The sequence below is a fragment of the Camellia sinensis genome, chromosome 13 (assembly GCF_055761805.1).
Source record: "Camellia sinensis isolate YWXY chromosome 13, ASM5576180v1, whole genome shotgun sequence".
NCBI lineage: Eukaryota > Viridiplantae > Streptophyta > Magnoliopsida > Ericales > Theaceae > Camellia > Camellia sinensis.
In genome coordinates, this window is record NC_138973.1 from 1,103,481 (window position 1) to 1,121,738 (window position 18,258).

The 18,258-nt window shown below is 36.4% G+C and overlaps 1 protein-coding gene across 1 annotated transcript; it reads left to right on the forward strand.

Moving 5' to 3' along the window:
• The first annotated feature begins 644 nt into the window (after positions 1-644).
• Positions 645-4,404, forward strand: LOC114289680 (uncharacterized). Its single transcript, XM_082902778.1, has 4 exons — positions 645-1,356; positions 1,427-1,824; positions 1,954-3,535; positions 3,638-4,404. The coding sequence occupies exons 1-4, from the start codon at positions 645-647 to the stop codon at positions 4,402-4,404; spliced, it is 3,459 nt and encodes a 1,152-aa protein (XP_082758904.1).
• The last annotated feature ends 13,854 nt before the right edge of the window (positions 4,405-18,258 follow it).

Genomic DNA, 18,258 nt, shown 5'->3' on the forward strand with positions numbered 1-18,258 from the left:
CACAGACTCACAAAGCCAACAGGGCTGGTACATGATGACAGGAGGTCACTACCAAAGGGTGGACGATCGTCTGATCTAAGAGATTCAAAGGGATCCCACCCACATCTTGGGGTGGTTCGATCTGGAAGTAATGAACATTTGGATGACCCTCTCCCCTCTCTTCCCTGTTCCAGCACAATATCTTCATCGCCAAACTGTGGTGGTAACTTACCTGTCAACACCCTTCACCCATCTCTCCGATTTCCCTCCACAGGTGATTCAATTGAACCAGATTGTGACCCAACCTACCCAATTTCTCCCAAATCTCCAAAGTTTCCAGAACAACCTAGTTGTGGAGACTCTCTTTCCTATCCCAGAATCCCCACCGCTGGACTTTCATCGTCTCTTCACCATCCCAAGGGAGTTCATTCTCCCAAGCCAATTTCCCAAAGTGGAGAAAATCCTAGCAGAACCAGATCTCCTCCGCCTTCGCGTTATCGCCAAATCTTACACGACGCCCGTAAATTGGGCTTTAGAACACTCAGTCTGCCTAACCCTATACTGGAATAGGAAGAAGAAAACCAGCTTGGACCCAGGATGGGTGTCTTCGCAGGCGGACCTGAACTTGGGGGAAACCCCCCAACCCTCCCTTGTTTAAGTCTCCAATGAAAGTCCTATTGTGGAATTGCCGTGGGGCAGCTAACCCCCATTTTAGAAGACATTTTCACAACCTGATGAATGAACATCAACCTTGCCTGGTTGTTATCACTGAAACCAGAATTGGTGGGGATAGAGGTAGAGAAATCTGTGAAAGCCTTGGCTTCCCCAAATTTGAAATCTCAGAACCTGTTGGCTTTGCTGGCGGCATTTGGCTGCTCTGGAATCATCTTGAAGTCTGTTGCGACATCCTCTCTGTGACTCAGCAGGAAATCCACGCCTTTGTTCAGGTACATTCAAATTCTGCTAGTTGGTTTTTCTCTGCTATTTATGCAAGTCCTCACTTTAACCTAAGAAGAGACTTGTGGGATAACCTTAAGCTTTTTGCTGATAACCACAACTTTTCTTGGCTTATAGTGGGTGATTTCAATGAAATTCTTTCAAATGCGGATAAATTTGGTGGGCGAGCCATTAATCCTTATCGCTCCCAGAGATTCAAAAGTTGCATAGATCACTGTGGCCTTATGGACTTGGGTTTTTCTGGACCCTGTTTCACTTGGACCAACCTTAGACAAGCTAGTGGAATCATCAGAGAGCGGCTTGACCGTGCTCTTTGTAACAATGATTGGCACCTTTTACACCCTGACACAACAATTTTTCACCTCCCCAGAATCCACTCTGATCACTGCCCCATTCTCCTCAATCTAAATCCTCACCTCCGTAGAACTGTCCGGCCCTTTCGCTTTGAGTCTATTTGGTTCTCTGACCCATCTTTGTTGTGTTGTCAAAGAAAGTTGGAGCAATCCCACTAACCCTTACACCAACTGTGTTTCTGATTTTAAAGATAGAGTCTCTCTTTGGAATAAGACCACTTTTGGTAATATCTTCCTTCGAAAAAAAAGACTTGCTGCTAGGATTCTTGGGGTTCAAAAATCTCTTGACTCTGTTTCAAATCCCTTCTTCCTTGATCTTGAAAAATCTCTCATCAATGACTATAATGGTATTCTCAAAATGGAGGAAGATTTTTGGGCCCTCAAAGCCAGAATTAACTATACTCTTGATGGCGACCGAAACACAAAATTTTTTCATGCTTCTGTTCTGTCCCACCGCAGAAGAAATAAAATCTTTGCCCTAAAAAATTCAAACAACAGCTGGTTGTACGAAGAGGGTCAGATTAAAGAGGTTATTGTAACTCACTTCAAGGACCTCTTCACATCTTCTAGTATCTCTGAAAATCTTTTCCCTCAAACCACCCTCACTTTTCCCACCATTGATAACACTCTTCATTGTTCTCTCTGAAATCCTCCGTCGCTGCAGGAAATTAGGTCTGTTCTTCGTACTTTCAAGCCCTGGAAAGCTCCTGGCCCTGATGGCCTCCACCCAGCTTTCTTCCAACGCTGTTGGAATCTCATAAACACCTCTGTTTTCCTTTGTGTGAGAGATGCTTTCGTCACTGGCAAGATCCAACCTGAAATTAATCAAACCCTTCTGTGTCTTATCCCCAAATCTGACCACCCTGAAACCATCACTCAATTTCGTCCCATTGGGCTTTGTAACACTATTTATAAGGTGATTACCAAAACCCTTGTGGCTCGTCTTCGCCCCTTTTTGAATGACATCATCAGTCCTTTCCAATCAAGTTTCATTCCGGGCAGAAAAGGAACTGACAATGTCATCATTGTTCAAGAATGTATCCATCAATTCAAATCCAAAAAAGGGAAATCCGGAAACATGCTCATCAAGTTAGATCTCGAAAAGGCTTTCGACCGTCTTGAATGGGGTTTTATTAGACAAGTCTTAACCTTCTTCAACTTTCCCCCCCTCTGGATCATCCTCATCATGTCTTGTGTTTCCACATCATCCATTGCTATCTTGTTTAATGGTGGTTTGACTGATTCTTTTACACCCACTAGAGGTATCCGTCAAGGCAATCCCTTATCACCTTGTCTTTCCATTCTCTGCCTTGAATACCTCTCCATTACCATCAACAAGGCTTGTGATGAAAATCTCTGGGCTCCAATCAAACTTAGTAGGGGTGGTCCGCAACTATCCCATCTTTTCTTCGTGGATGATCTCATCCTCTTTGGTAAAGCTACTAAAAGCAATTGTGAGTGCATCAAAAATATTTTGCAAGACTTTTGTACCCAATCAGGCCAGAAAGTTAGTTTCCTTAAATCAAAAGTCTTATTTTCAACCAACCTCAATACCGAAATCCAAGATCACCTTGCCCTCACTCTCCAAATCCCAAAAACCACTAATCTTGGCAAATATCTAGGCTGCCCTATCTTTCATAACAGACCCAACAGAGCCACCTACCACTTCCTCGTTGAAAAAATTCAGTCCAAACTTAGTGGTTGGAAGAGCAAATTATTATCAAACGCTGGTCGCACCACTCTCATTAAAGCTGTTAATGCCGCCATTCCCTCTTACATTATGCAATGTAATTATCTCCCCATTTCCACTTGTAAAGCTCTTGACAAAATCAATAGGGACTTTCTTTGGGGTTCAAATACTGTGATCCGCAAAATCCATGCCATTAGTTGGGACACTGTGACCAAACCTAAACACTTCGGGGGTTTGGGTATTAGGCAATCCAACCTTGTTAACCGTGTTGCGATGGCAAAACTAGGTTGGCGCTTGCAACGTGATAAAGATGCCTTGTGGGTTAAGGTTCTTAATGCCAAATATAAAAATCCCAACCTTAGACCCACTAGAGCTTCACCAACTTGGAGAGGTATCCATAAAGGTCACAATATTATTGAAAAAGGAACCAAAACCCTCCTTAGGAATGGCTTAACCACATCCTTTTGGTTGCATAACTGGGTGGGCATTGGTTTACTTAGGAATGTCATATCGGGTCCTCTCACTAGGGATGAAGTGTCCTTGAAAATTAGTGACTGTTGGTGTGATAATTCGTGGGATCTCTCTAAAATCTCCTTTGTCCTCCCTCCATTCATTGGTAACAAAATCAAAAGTATCACTCTTCCTTAGTTTTCTTCAGGTGACGATCAAGCTATTTGGAATTTTTCTGTGAATGGTGATTTTCAATCAAAATCTGCCTACCTCCTTTCAAAAGATTTCATCATATCCCCCCCTTTATCCAATTGGGATTGGGTCTGGCGCATCCATGCTAGCCCCAGAATAACCCACTTTCTTTGGTTATGCCTTCATCAACGCATCATCACCAAATCCCTACTCTTCTGTCGAAACATCACCTCGGATGATACTTGTCCCCTTTGTTCGCTTGCTCCTGAAACCACTTGCCATATCCTTAGAGATTGCCCAAGCTCACAAGATCACTGGAACTCCATTGGGATTCCTCCACTTCTCAAGGACTCTTTCAACCTTGCCTTCACTGATTGGGTCCGCACAAATTGTCAATCCGCAGTACTTCATTCCACCAATGTTGCTTGGTCCATTATTTTCCCAATCACTTGTTGGTCCCTTTGGAAAGCTAGAAACTCTCACTGTTTCTCCCCAAACAACCCTACCCCTTTTAACCCTTCACTTATCACTTCCTTGGCCCTTGAATGGCAGCATACCTCCACCCTATTCCAACCTACCAGAACAAAATCCACCCATTTTATCTCTTGGCACCCTCCCTATCTTTGCAATTACAAACTGAACACTGATGGTTCAGCCAAGGGCTGTCCGGGGCCTGTTTCTGGTGGAGGAATTATCCGAGATAAATGGGGCCAATGGGTTACTGGATTTTGCAGAAACATAGGAACTGCTTCAAGTCTAGAAGCCGAATTTTGGGCACTCTGAGATGGCCTAAATTTGGCGTTCGATAAAGGTTACAGAAACATTGAAGTGGAAACCGACTCTTTGCTTGTCAAACAACTCATCATGGGTAGTAAAAATGCTAACCATCACTTGAGTAATTTAATCCATGACTGCAGGTTCCTGTTACAGCAGCTGGGAGTCCAAGTGATTAATCATATCTACCGCGAAGGAAACAGCTGCGCGGATATTCTAGCAAATCAAGCCTCTCCCACAACTGATACCTTACATATTTTTGATTTTGCTCCACCATGTATTGCTAATCAATTGTATGATGATGCTCGCAGGATTAGTTATCCCAGAACTTTGTACTGTCCTACTTAATTTATTTTAGTTCCTGTTTACCAAAAAAAAAAAAAAAGAAAAAAAAAGAAATAAAAGGTGTAAAAATTGACATGAGTTTGTCCCCTCTTTCCTACTCCTCCTTTTCTTGATAATTACTTCATCCCATGTTTTCTTTTTTTAACTTGTATTAAAAAAATAAAAAATAAATAAACACTATTTTTCTCCGTAATCTCCTTATCTTTTTTGATTTTTTTTTTTTTTGGGCACTTTGCATTATTATTGTTGAAGTACATCATGGTTTGTTTGCTTCATTGCATTTAATTTTCTCAATCTTACTGATTTAAAAATATATGATATTTTTGGGTATAAAGTATAAAATATAAAAGTAAAAGTCAATAGTCATAAAATGACCCAAGTCAGATCTAACAAAATATTCAATAATGCTAAAGTAAAATACATTTGATTATAACAAGATATGATATCTTACATGTCATTAATTACGTGTGTTATGTCGAGATATTTACTGATATTTTTAATATCATATATGATGATATTACATTAAATAGTACCTAAATGTGTTAATCGAAAGTGCCTAACCACCTGAAATAATTTGTTTGATTAGAACGTATGTATCTTATTAGGAGGCTAGTTGTTTGAATAGCTCCACATTCATGTGAGTTTTATTTCCTGTTTATTTGTGAGAGTTTTTTTTTATACAAATTATGTATTTATTATTATTTTTTCTTTTCTAAGATTGTTCTTCATATCTAGTAATTCTATGTAACGTAGACGTGTGCACCCATCGATGGTTACTTGTATATAACGTAGATGTGTGCCCATAGATATGGGTGTAGGTGTAGTTAACTGAGATTCCATAGTGTTGATACAATATGTTATTTATTTTGCACAACAACTTGGGTGTCATTATAGGTTATAATTGAAAATATAGTAATCCCAATTGTGTTACGTCGTCTTTGTTTGAAATTAATGAATTAATGAAATGAAACAAGTCACTCTTAGCCGTTCAAATCTATGTAATCTATATAATACTAAGTAATAAAGACATATAATAGGTGTGGGTGAGACCTTTTTGAAGATAATGGATTATAAAATTTTATTGAAAAAGGTTTGACCCTCTGTTTGAGAGGTCATGCTCTCAAGGGTTATTATTATTATTATTAATTTCATTGACTTGTAATGTAGATGGAGACCCAAAATGAGAAAGGTGAGGAGAATAGCTTTTTTAGATAGCAATGGCCTTCTAAATAATTGTGAACCGGCCCATTACAATGAACCCTGACCAAATCACACATTTGTAATGTTATACAAATAAATTTTTTATATGAAAATTTTAAACACAATGACGTGTCTCATTTATATCTATTTATTGAAAATCAAAATGCATGATTCCTGATTACAAAAATGTTATTGTCATATTATTCTATTCTTAAATTTTACAAAAAATTAGTGTATGAATATCATTTTTTTTTTTAAAGGTAACTTAACAACCAAATGAGCACTTCATTTTGGGTGCTTTTAAATACACTCTTTAATTTTTATATTTTTTTATTTACATATTGTTGGAAATGGTTATTTTTTCCTCAAGTTTGGTCTATTTTTTAGGTGGGCCCCGAGTGTCGATTTACTCGGGTCAAAGTGGTAACGCGTTCTATGCCGCGTTGTGATTCACGTGGTATATTTGGTTGCTCAAAACCATTACCGAGTGAATGGGAAATTGAAGCCAAAGTGTGCTCCATGGAAATGGAGTTTTGGTGGAAATTCCTTAAGGTTGTAAATTGGCTTGTCCCACATTGATTTGGTGGGAGGTTTTGAAAGGGTTTATAAGGCTTAGGGTGAGATACTTGGGGTGTGCCCCAAGGGGTACCCAAGTGTTTTAGAGGGAGAGGTTATGGGCAAAATGGGCTAGACCCATTGGACCCAAAAATCACCACACACGCGCGCGCGCCGCCGCCGCCGTCCGTCCGGGCGGGCGGGCGGGCTGGGCTGGGCCTGGGCTTGGGCGCGGGTGTGTGGTGTGTGGTTGGGTTGGGCTTCTAATCTTTTTGGGCCAAAAACATTTGAATTTAATTTTATTTTTTCAGGGCCCTTCCCGGTTTCAAACAGAAATAAACTGTTTTGGAATTAATGCACACCCTGTTAAAACCGTTTTACTATCTGTTTGAATTCAAAACCCAACAGGTATGATACCTGTTCAATTCAAAACCAAGAGTTACATACCTGTTTAATTCAAAATGAAGAGCCACCTTCACATCTATAAATAGGACCACCCTCATTTGATATTTTGCATTCAGAAATTTCGTATTTCACTTCTGTTTTCTATTCTTCATCTTGCTGCATTTTATTTTTCAAAAGAAAGAGTGTAAACACTTAGTGTGTTCGTAAGGCAAACAATTAGTAGTGCTGCTATTGTTTGTGGAAGATCATTTCATCCTGGGAGATAGACGTCCGAATTCTGAAAGCACCGTGGAGAGGACGAATCTGTCTTAAGGAGACAGTGTTAAACACTGGACTTGATCAGAAAAATAATTCGAAGAAATTAAATCAAGTAAGTTATTTAATTACTATCAGTGTTGTTTTTATTTATTTATTTATTCAGATTTTAATTTTGTTTTTGTAACAAAATAAAATCTGTTTTTATTTATTTATTTTATTTCGAGTTTGATTTTTGTAATCAAATATATTCTCTCCTTTTCTTTATTTCTTTATATTCTGGTTGTTGTTTTGTACACAACAGAATTAAATCTTTTTAAATACAGTGAAGATTGTCCTACAATCTTAAGACAGATTCCTTTTTTGGGTATCTTCATTGTATTTAATTTTCTGTGTTTTCAAATTAATATTCTGGTTGGAAAAACAAATAGTGATTTATGCTATTTGACAGATAGTAGTAATATACTGTCTCTTTTCTTTGACAACTACTAGTAGTACGATACTGGTGTCATTAACAATTCAGAATATTATTTGGTATTACAGAAAATTCTTGTGATATTTTATTTTTCAAGTTTTAGTAACAAGGAAAATAAAAATATTTTGTTGTTATAATTATTTTCTGGTTTTAGTAACTAGAAAATTAATTTGTGTTTTAATATTTTCTGATTTTTGTAAATCAAAGATTATGGCTACTACAACTGAAACTGCATCTGGCAGTGGTACTCCTATTGTTACACCTACATCGGTCCCTATCCAGAACCATGTTCATGTACCAATCAATCATGGAGAAAAACCGGAAAAATTTAATGGTACCGAATTTAAGAGATGGCAGCAGAAGATGCTGTTCTATCTTACAACTCTTAATTTGGCCCGGTTTCTCCATGAAGAGGCTCCAGCACTTAAAGAGGGTGAAAGTGATCGGCAAGTTGTTGCCGCTGTAGATGCATGGAAACATTCAGATTTCCTATGCAGAAACTGCATCCTAAATGGCCTTGACAATATGCTGTATAATGTATACAGTCCTCTGAAAACAGCAAAAGAATTGTGGGATTCTTTGGAGAAGAAATACAAGACAGAAGATGCCGGCACGAAGAAATTTGTCGTCGGTAAATTTCTGGACTTTGTTATGGTAGACTCCCAAACGGTAATATCTCAAGTTCAAAGTTTTCAAATAATTTTGCATGATATTCATTCAGAAGGTATGTCTCTTAGCGAGTCATTCCAAGTCGCTGCTTTAGTGGAAAAGTTACCACCGGCTTGGAAAGATTTCAAAAATTATTTAAAACATAAACGCAAAGAGATGACTATGGATGAATTGATTGTAAGGTTAAGAATTGAAGAAGATAACCGAAAGGCTGAAAAGAGGAATGGGAAAAATCCCATTGAGTCCAAGGCAAATGTGGTTGAACAAGTTCATAAACCACATAACAAAAAGAGAAAGTTTACTGGAGATGGTCCTAAACAAGGCGATAGTAGCAAGAAGTTCAAAGGAAAATGCTATAACTGTGGCAAAACTGGACATCGAGCTTCTGATTGCCGCCGCCCTAAAAAGAATCATGGAAGTACAAGTAAGAAGACCACCAATCAGGCCAATGTAACAGAATTGGATTACATCTCTGACGGAGTGAATGACATCAACCTTTCTGCTGTGGTGTCTGAGGCTAACTTGGTTGGAAATCCCAAAGAGTGGTGGGTTGACACTGGAGCAACTCGTCACATATGTGCGGACAAGAAGATGTTCACTACCTACAATGAGGCTGCAAATGGTGAACAACTTTTCATGGGAAATTCTTCTACTTCTACTGTGGCTGGACAAGGGAAAGTAATCTTGAAGATGACATCAGGGAAAGAACTGACCCTCAACAACGTACTACATGTACCTGACATCCGGAAGAATTTAGTTTCTGGGTCTTTGTTAAGTAAAAATGGTTTTAGGCTTGTATTTGAGTCTGATAAGTTTGTATTAACAAAGAGTGGTATGTATGTTGGTAAGGGATACATGAGTGATAGTCTCTTTAAGTTAAATGTAATGACAGTTGTACCGAAAGTTGCTATGAATAAGAATAACACATCTTTTGTTTATATTCTTGAGTCAAATTTATGGCATGGTAGATTAGGACATGTGAATTTTGATGCTTTGCGTAGATTAATTGGTTTAGATTATATACCAAAGTTTGAAATTAATCCTAATCATAAATGTGAAATTTGTGTAGAAGCGAAACTAACTAAGGCTCCATTTAAATCGGTTGAAAGAAAAACCGAACCTCTAGAATTAATTCACACTGATGTATGTGATTTAAAGTTTATTCAAACTAGAGGTGGCAAAAAGTATTTCATAACATTTATCGATGATTGCACAAGATATTGTTATGTTTATTTACTTAGAAGTAAAGATGAAGCCTTAGAAATGTTTAAACTCTACAAAACAGAAGTTGAAAATCAACTTGGTAAAACCATTAAAATGGTTAGAAGTGATAGGGGTGGTGAATATGATGCACCATTAAATGAATTTTGTGCACAACATGGCATTATTCACCAAACTACAGCCCCTTATTCTCCACAGCAAAATGGAATTGCTGAAAGGAAGAATAGAACCCTAAAAGAAATGATGAATGCCATGTTACTAAGTTCAGGCTTACCACAGAACTTGTGGGGGGAAGCAATATTGTCTGCTAATTATGTTCTTAATAGAATACCCCACAAGAAAACCAAAAGCATTCCTTATGAATTGTGGAAAGGTCGACCACCTTCCTACAAATACTTAAAAGTGTGGGGGTGTTTGGCAAAAGTTGAAGTACCTGTTCCTAAAAAGACTAAGATTGGACCAAAAACAATAGACTGTGTGTTTATTGGTTATGCTCAGAATAGTAGTGCATATCGGTTTCTGACTTATAAATCAGAAATACCTGATATAAATGTGAACACTATTATAGAGTCAAGGAATGCTGTGTTTTTTGAACATGTCTTTCCTTACAAGAAAGGACAGGAATTAAGTTCACAGAAAAGAACTTATGATTGTACACAAAGTCAAGAGACTAATGACAATCAAACACAAGAGACTAGTAATAGTCTTGACCAACAGGATTTAACTAATGATGAACCTAGACGAAGTAAGAGAGCAAGAACATCAAAATCCTTTGGTCCAGATTTTCTGACATACTTGTTAGAAAATGAACCTCAAAGCTTTAAGGCAGCAATGACAGGTCCTGAAGCACCTTTGTGGAAAGAGGCTGTTAATAATGAAATTGAATCCATTATGCAAAATCATACTTGGGAATTGGTGGATCTTCCACCAGGTTCTAAACCTCTTGGATATAAATGGATATTCAAGAGAAAAATGAAAGCAGATGGTTCAATTGACAAGTATAAAGCAAGACTTGTTGTTAAAGGTTACAGACAAAAGGAAGGTCTGGACTATTTTGACACATATTCCCCTGTGACAAGAATAACATCCATTCGCATGCTTATTGCTATAGCAGCGTTGTTTAATTTAGAAATACATCAAATGGATGTTAAGACAGCTTTCTTAAACGGTGATCTAAATGAAGAGATCTATATGGAACAACCCGAAGGGTTTGTAGTATCAGGGCAAGAAAAGAAAGTTTGTCGACTTGTAAAATCCCTTTATGGATTAAAACAAGCACCTAAGCAATGGCATGAAAAATTTGATCATGCAATGCTTACTAATGGGTTTAAGATAAACGAATGTGACAAATGCGTCTATGTTAAAAACACTGACCAAGGATATGTCATAGTTTGTCTTTATGTGGATGACATGCTTATCATTGGAAGCAGTCAAAACATGATCAAATCAACTAAGCAGATGCTTAACAAAAGATTTGATATGAAAGATATGGGGGTCGCAGATGTTATATTAGGAATGGAAATTACTAAAACATCTGACGGATATGCATTATCTCAATCTCATTATATTGAGAAAATTCTTGATAAATTTATCAAGGATGATTTAAATTTAGCTAGAACACCTGTAGACATCAGTCTTTATTTATCGAAAAATAAAGGTGATGCAGTGTCTCAGTTAAAATACTCCCAAATCATTGGAAGCCTAATGTACCTAATGAATTGTACTCGTCCTGATATAGCTTATGCTATCAGTAAATTGAGTAGGTACACTAGTAACCCTGGAGAAGACCATTGGAAAGCGATCATTCGAGTTCTTAGATATCTAAGATTTACTCGTGATCATGGTTTGAACTTTACTCGATATCCAGCAGTACTCGAAGGTTATTGTGATGCCAATTGGATATCGGATACTAAAGATTCAAAATCCACTAGTGGATATGTCTTTACTCTAGGAGGCGCTGCTGTTTCTTGGAAGTCCACGAAACAAACTTGCATCGCACGATCCACAATGGAATCCGAGTTCATTGCTTTAGACAAAGCAGGTGAAGAAGCAGAATGGCTTCGTCACTTCTTAGAAGACATTCCAATGTGGCCAAAACCTGTGCCAGCTATTTGCATTCATTGTGATAGTCAATCTGCAATAGGCAGGGCACAGAATCACATGTATAACGGTAAGTCACGACATATACGTCGTCGACATAATACCGTAAGGCAATTGTTGTCAAACGGAATAATCTCAATAGATTATATAAAATCTAAAGAGAATATTGCGGATCCGTTAACAAAAGGTTTGACAAAAGAGCTAGTGTATAGTTCATCAAAGGGGATGAGATTAAAGCCTATTACATAAGAGTCGTCATAATGGTAACCCTACTTATATGACTGGAGATCCCAAGAACTAAGTTCAAAGGGACAACTAAGTTATGTATGGCTCGCCAGAAATCACCAAGGGATTAAAATTCCTACCCATTCCTATGGTGAGAGTGATATCTGCAACATATGTTGTATGCAGGGGTATAAGGATTAGCTTTGCTTTTAATGATTACTTATATCTTGATTAAGGCAAAAAATCAAGATGAGTATAAGGAGATACTCACAATAAGAATCACCTATATGAGTGTTGAACTGGGGCCGGTTCTATGAGAATGAAGAGGCTAAATTCTCTAGAAACACTTATGAAAACCAGGTGCGTTCAAGGCCAAAATGAACACAACAGTGAGAACCACGATGTGTTAGAAGATATTTTGTGTGAAATCTATTGTCTTGGCTTACACAAACGGCTGAACAATTCAAGGCATCGCGTCCATTGGTTAGCCAGTAAGTCCGATAGGTTATCACTAGGGAAGGTTCAAAGCCGAAAACTACCTATCCTGATGCAAGATATTTTCGACTTATACTCTTTCGTTAAGTCTGCATATTGTTGCATTTCCGTTGTCATCAAATTCCATTCATGTGGGGGATTGTTGGAAATGGTTATTTTTTCCTCAAGTTTGGTCTATTTTTTAGGTGGGCCCCGAGTGTCGATTTACTCGGGTCAAAGTGGTAACGCGTTCTATGCCGCGTTGTGATTCACGTGGTATATTTGGTTGCTCAAAACCATTACCGAGTGAATGGGAAATTGAAGCCAAAGTGTGCTCCATGGAAATGGAGTTTTGGTGGAAATTCCTTAAGGTTGTAAATTGGCTTGTCCCACATTGATTTGGTGGGAGGTTTTGAAAGGGTTTATAAGGCTTAGGGTGAGATACTTGGGGTGTGCCCCAAGGGGTACCCAAGTGTTTTAGAGGGAGAGGTTATGGGCAAAATGGGCTAGACCCATTGGACCCAAAAATCACCACACACGCGCGCGCCGCCGCCGCCGCCGTCCGTCCGGTCGGGCGGGCTGGCCTGGGCCTGGGCTTGGGCGCGGGTGCGTGGTGTGTGGTTGGGTTGGGCTTCTAATCTTTTTGGGCCAAAAACATTTGAATTTAATTTTATTTTTTATTAAAATAAAATCCATAATTCAAATTAAATTGGTTTGGATTATTTGTTCATCCAAACAGGGCCCTTCCCGGTTTCAAACAGAAATAAACTGTTTTGGAATTAATGCACACCCAAACAGGGCCCTTCCCGTTTTACTATCTGTTTGAATTGATTCAAATCTGTTTGAATTCAAAACCCAACAGGTATGATACCTGTTCAATTCAAAACCAAGAGTTACATACCTGTTTAATTCAAAATGAAGAGCCACCTTCACATCTATAAATAGGACCACCCTCATTTGATATTTTGCATTCAGAAATTTCGTATTTCACTTCTGTTTTCTATTCTTCATCTTGCTGCATTTTATTTTTCAAAAGAAAGAGTGTAAACACTTAGTGTGTTCGTAAGGCAAACAATTAGTAGTGCTGCTATTGTTTGTGGAAGATCATTTCATCCTGGGAGATAGACGTCCGAATTCTGAAAGCACCGTGGAGAGGACGAATCTGTCTTAAGGAGACAGTGTTAAACACTGGACTTGATCAGAAAAATAATTCGAAGAAATTAAATCAAGTAAGTTATTTAATTACTATCAGTGTTGTTTTTATTTATTTATTTATTCAGATTTTAATTTTGTTTTTGTAACAAAATAAAATCTGTTTTTTATTTATTTATTTTATTTCGAGTTTGATTTTTGTAATCAAATATATTCTCTCCTTTTCTTTATTTCTTTATATTCTGGTTGTTGTTTTGTACACAACAGAATTAAATCTTTTTAAATACAGTGAAGATTGTCCTACACATATAACACATGCTTTGTAACACTTATACAACTGTTGTACAAATAGGTGTAGAGATTTGATTAGTGGGTGCATTTAGAAACTCCTTATTTTTTCCATCTACATTCTTAGCAATTGTGTAGCTATTAATTGTGCCATCGACAATTAGAGGGACGAACTCCAGAATGAACTGTAAATTCAAACCTCTTTTGGACTTAGATAATAGTTTAGTGAGATTCCTTGTAAAAAAAAGAAAAAGAAAAGTAAAACTAAAAGTGACAGTTTAAACTCTTAAGAAAAAAATAATATGTCTGCAATCTAAAATTGTTGCTTCATTTCTTTGGGTAATCAAGAAATAAGCTTTAAAAAATAGAACAAAGTTTTATTTGTCTAAAGGAATATGTGATTTAACAATTACACTAACTCAAATATAAATCTGAAAAAAAGAAAAGTGTAAACCTACACTTTGCAAAGTAAAGAAAAGAAAAGAAAAGGAAGCAAAATGCATTTTGAATATTTGGAAGGAGGGGTATTCTGCTAGAACAAGAGGGCATGATGTAGAACAAGTAGCCGAAAACTTCTTGGAATAATTGGATCGACAAAAGGCAAGAAAGAAACTAAATTGAGAGCAATAGCGACACTTTTGAGACGAGTTTGGAATTGTCTCAAATTTGATAATCTGATCGAAAACGACATTTTAAATCAGAATCATTTTCGTTCTCAACAATGATGCACGGTGGATTTTAGCTAAATTCCTTCGTTTAAGCCTTCAAATTGGCAATTTTGTCGTTTTAAGAAAGTTTCATTTTGGGAATAACTTTATTTTGGGAAGTTTGTTTTTAGCGCTGTCTGTTTTGGCGCATTTCTATTGTTTCCTAGTATGCAGATTTGGACTTGACTCATATTTTCTATTTTTAGCAGTTTTTTGTTTATTTTCGTATCTAGTCAGAAATTATCCTAATTCCTTGTTTCTTTATTTAATTAGGGTTCAGTTTATTATAAATACGCATGTATGCCTTAAGGCAAATGATCATTGATATAATATAACTCAGTTCTTGAATTTTTTTTCTTCCTTGTGGATTTAAGGATTTTGTTTATCTACCAGAATGATATCTAATCTTGTATGATTTGTTCTACTGCATCAAGATAGACTGGTAAATTGGCATGGATGTAACAGTTGAGCAGGCAGCTTTATGCCAAAAAAACAAAAAGAAAAAAAAAATCAAAACAAAACAAAAAATGAGAAAATGGAGTATATGATGGGAAGGTCTCATAAAATGGGGAGAGAGAGAGAGAGAGAGTGGATTGTCCACAATAAATAGAGATACTGAGATTACATAGATGGATATGTAGTGGAGTCTCCTCACGCCCAAGAAACAGAGAAAGAGACAGACAGGAGAGCATCCCTTCCCTCCTGCTGGGCTAGGTTGAGAGGCGTGGGTCCCATACTCTCCCCCACCTACCCACCCACCCTCCACAACACCCTCTGCCGGCTGCTGCCTCCCTCCTCTCCTTCTTCTTCTTCTTCTAAAATTCTCTCTCTCTCTCTCTCTCTCTCCCCACTCCTCATCCCACCAAGTTTTTAGCACGCCTACCAACATGCATGCTTCCATCACACACCCCAACCTTAACCCACTTCCATATTCATAATGCTTCAAATGCTATCTCTACAAATTCTAAAAGTTTTTATGAAAAATTTTGTTCAACAAAAATATTTTCTTAAAATATTACTCTTTTTTAAGAAATTATTTTATATTATTGGACAAACTTGCATCACATATCACATGACACACTCACAGTTAATCCAAACAAGACCGTAAGTAAGGGTCACATTGGCTTAAGCTAGATTGGCCCTAAAAGGCCTGCTCAATGTAAAGCCGAAAATCTTAAGTTAAAGTCCTGTCCAACAAGTTAACAAGTTGACCCCCCTTATTTATTGCTAGCTCAGCTGATTCCATACCTCTATTTTTCATTTCAATTTAAGGTGATCATAGTATCACCACTCAATTTATTACTTTCACACCCAAACAAAGAACTTGGAATAAAAAGAGAAAAAATGTTTTTACATAAATCATTTATCATATAATATATAAATAAAATTATATCTTTTTTGACTTACTTGAAAAGTCACCATGTGTCATTTTTAGTAGCATTTTAATTGAAAGTATAAATTATATTTTAAAATAATCTTTTATAGGAGTTTTTTTTTATTCAACTCCAGAGTCAATATATTTTATTTGTTTAAAGACAACTAAAATATACTTGCTAGTTGAAGTACAACCATCATCGCTACCAATGACCATCGGTTACCATTGCTAGCGACCACCTCTCTCTGATCACCATTGTCGTCCATTGATAAAAAATTTTCGGTGAGTATCGTCGGTTGTCGGTGATCATTTTTCTAAAGCTCTCCAATGAATTGAAATTTCTCGATGACCATTTCAGGTAACTCTCCAGCAAAGTGAAATTTTATTGTTTCTAAAACCAAAATAAAAAAATAAAATAAAATAAAATCAATTAATAGATAAAATTTACAAAATTGGAAGACAGTGAAATTTCACTATGTTAAGTCAATAAGAATTTAAGTGCTAGCACACACAAAATTCTCTGAGCAAAGTCAATGAAACTTCACTAACCCTTTCATTAACCCAAGTTAGTAAAATTGCATGAAATCAGTGAAGTTTTAATGACTTTTGTCAAAGAAATTTTATTGATCAAAGTTCATGAAACTGTACGAGTCAATCAAATTTTACTGACTAATTCAAGCAAATAAAATAAAAATTAAAAAGTCAATGGTTCACTGATAAACAACATATCAAATAACACAAATAAATCTCAATCAATCAACAATATACAGATTAAATAGAACGGCAGTAGGTATAGAAGAATATATTCCTAATTTCTCCTTTATTATACTTTCACAATTTCTCATTTATTGAAATATTATATTTAATTATTTATATCACATTTATAATTTTTTAACACATAGAAAACTAGTAAATAATGTATTTCTAAATTATGTTGGTGTCATTAACACAATGTTTCAGTTTACACGAAAAGTTTGATGCAGAGAATGTACTAAATCATCATTATTACGAAAGAATTGGGTGGGGTGGGGATGGCAGTTCTTTATACACGTGTAAGTTGTGGGTAACAAACAACCCTAGGAGCCAGATGGGATAGGGAAGATTTTGTCTTCCAAAGTGGATATTCCATCTAAGTTGTTCCATTGAAATTTATACACATAATTACATATGATAGGCAAGATATAAATTTTAAAATTAAAAATTAAAAAAAAAAATCAAAACAAAACAAAACAAAACATGTGAGGTTGAAAAGGAATTGTGACATTGACTATTGAAGTTAGTCTATAGTTATAATTATATCTTCTTAATTTTTTTTTCTTAGAGAAGAAAATAAATGGAGTAGCATAAATAATGTCTCTATAGGTGAGGAACGATGAGTGAGAAGACATTAGCACACTAATTTTCACTTATTGTGGAAAGATAAAAATAGACTTAAACTTTTAATATTCTTTTGTCCTTCAAACATTAGTGTTTAGAGGGGCAAGAGGTTCATGGTCGAAGGTGGCAAAGTTGCCGGGGATGGGAAGGAAAAATTGTAAGCGATAGTAATAGTAATGATGGCTGGTGGAGATAAGGTTTAAATTGTAATTAAAAAAAGAAAAAATTGTGAATGTAAGAGGGTGGCGTAAATAGAAATATTATTATTTTTTTGTTCAATTGTTAACATGAGACTAACTTAGCCCATTGGTTCATGTGAGACGGCTTGTCAGTCTGCTCTCAAGTCTGTTTAGATCAAGCTTTTTGAATAATAGCTTGTAAAAAAAAGTTCATTGAGCTTAACACGAGCAGACTTAAACACTATTTTTCTGGCATGGCCCAATGTTGAGACCAAGATTTGTAGATGGAAAATATTACATAAATTAATAAATTTTATGTATTTTCCTTATTAATTGATGTGATATATAATATTAAAATTTTAAAATTTGATGCGACTCATTTTAATAATATGATAGGTGCCATGGCAATGAATTAAAAGAAATTGCAAGATTTGTTGACTTATATAATAATTAAATATTTATCCACTTTTCAAATCAAATAGAATAAAATATTAAGGTTATAACATTTTGATAACATTTAATATAACATCTTACATGACACTAATCATATTATTTAAAAGGTCTTACCCACATACACATATGATAGAGGTGGGCGAGGGTAGGTTGCCGCTACGGAACCTTTAATCCACCATCCATTCGCCAATCCGGCGGATGCAAATTGAGCGGATTGGTGGATGGATGCGAATCGGATTGGCGGTTTAAAATTTTATAAAACAATAGTATTACCACAAAACAAACAACCTGGGCAGTGAAGTATATGATACAAGTAATAGTAAATATCCTATCCTCAACATTGTCCATTCATTTCCACTGATTTTGAGCACAAATTGTCAACATTGTCCACTTATAGGATATTTATAC

What these genes read in the sequence shown, in the direction of transcription:
- LOC114289680 (XM_082902778.1), top strand. Translation starts at nt 645, where the DNA reads ATGAAAGTCCTATTGTGGAATTGCCGTGGGGCAGCTAACCCCCATTTT. An exon ending in CAATCTAAATCCTCACCTCC is followed by an intron (nt 1,357 to 1,426) that starts GTAGAACTGTCC and finishes GTGTTGTCAAAG; the next exon opens with AAAGTTGGAGCAATCCCACT. An exon ending in GTCCTTGAAAATTAGTGACT is followed by an intron (nt 3,536 to 3,637) that starts GTTGGTGTGATA and finishes AGTTTTCTTCAG; the next exon opens with GTGACGATCAAGCTATTTGG.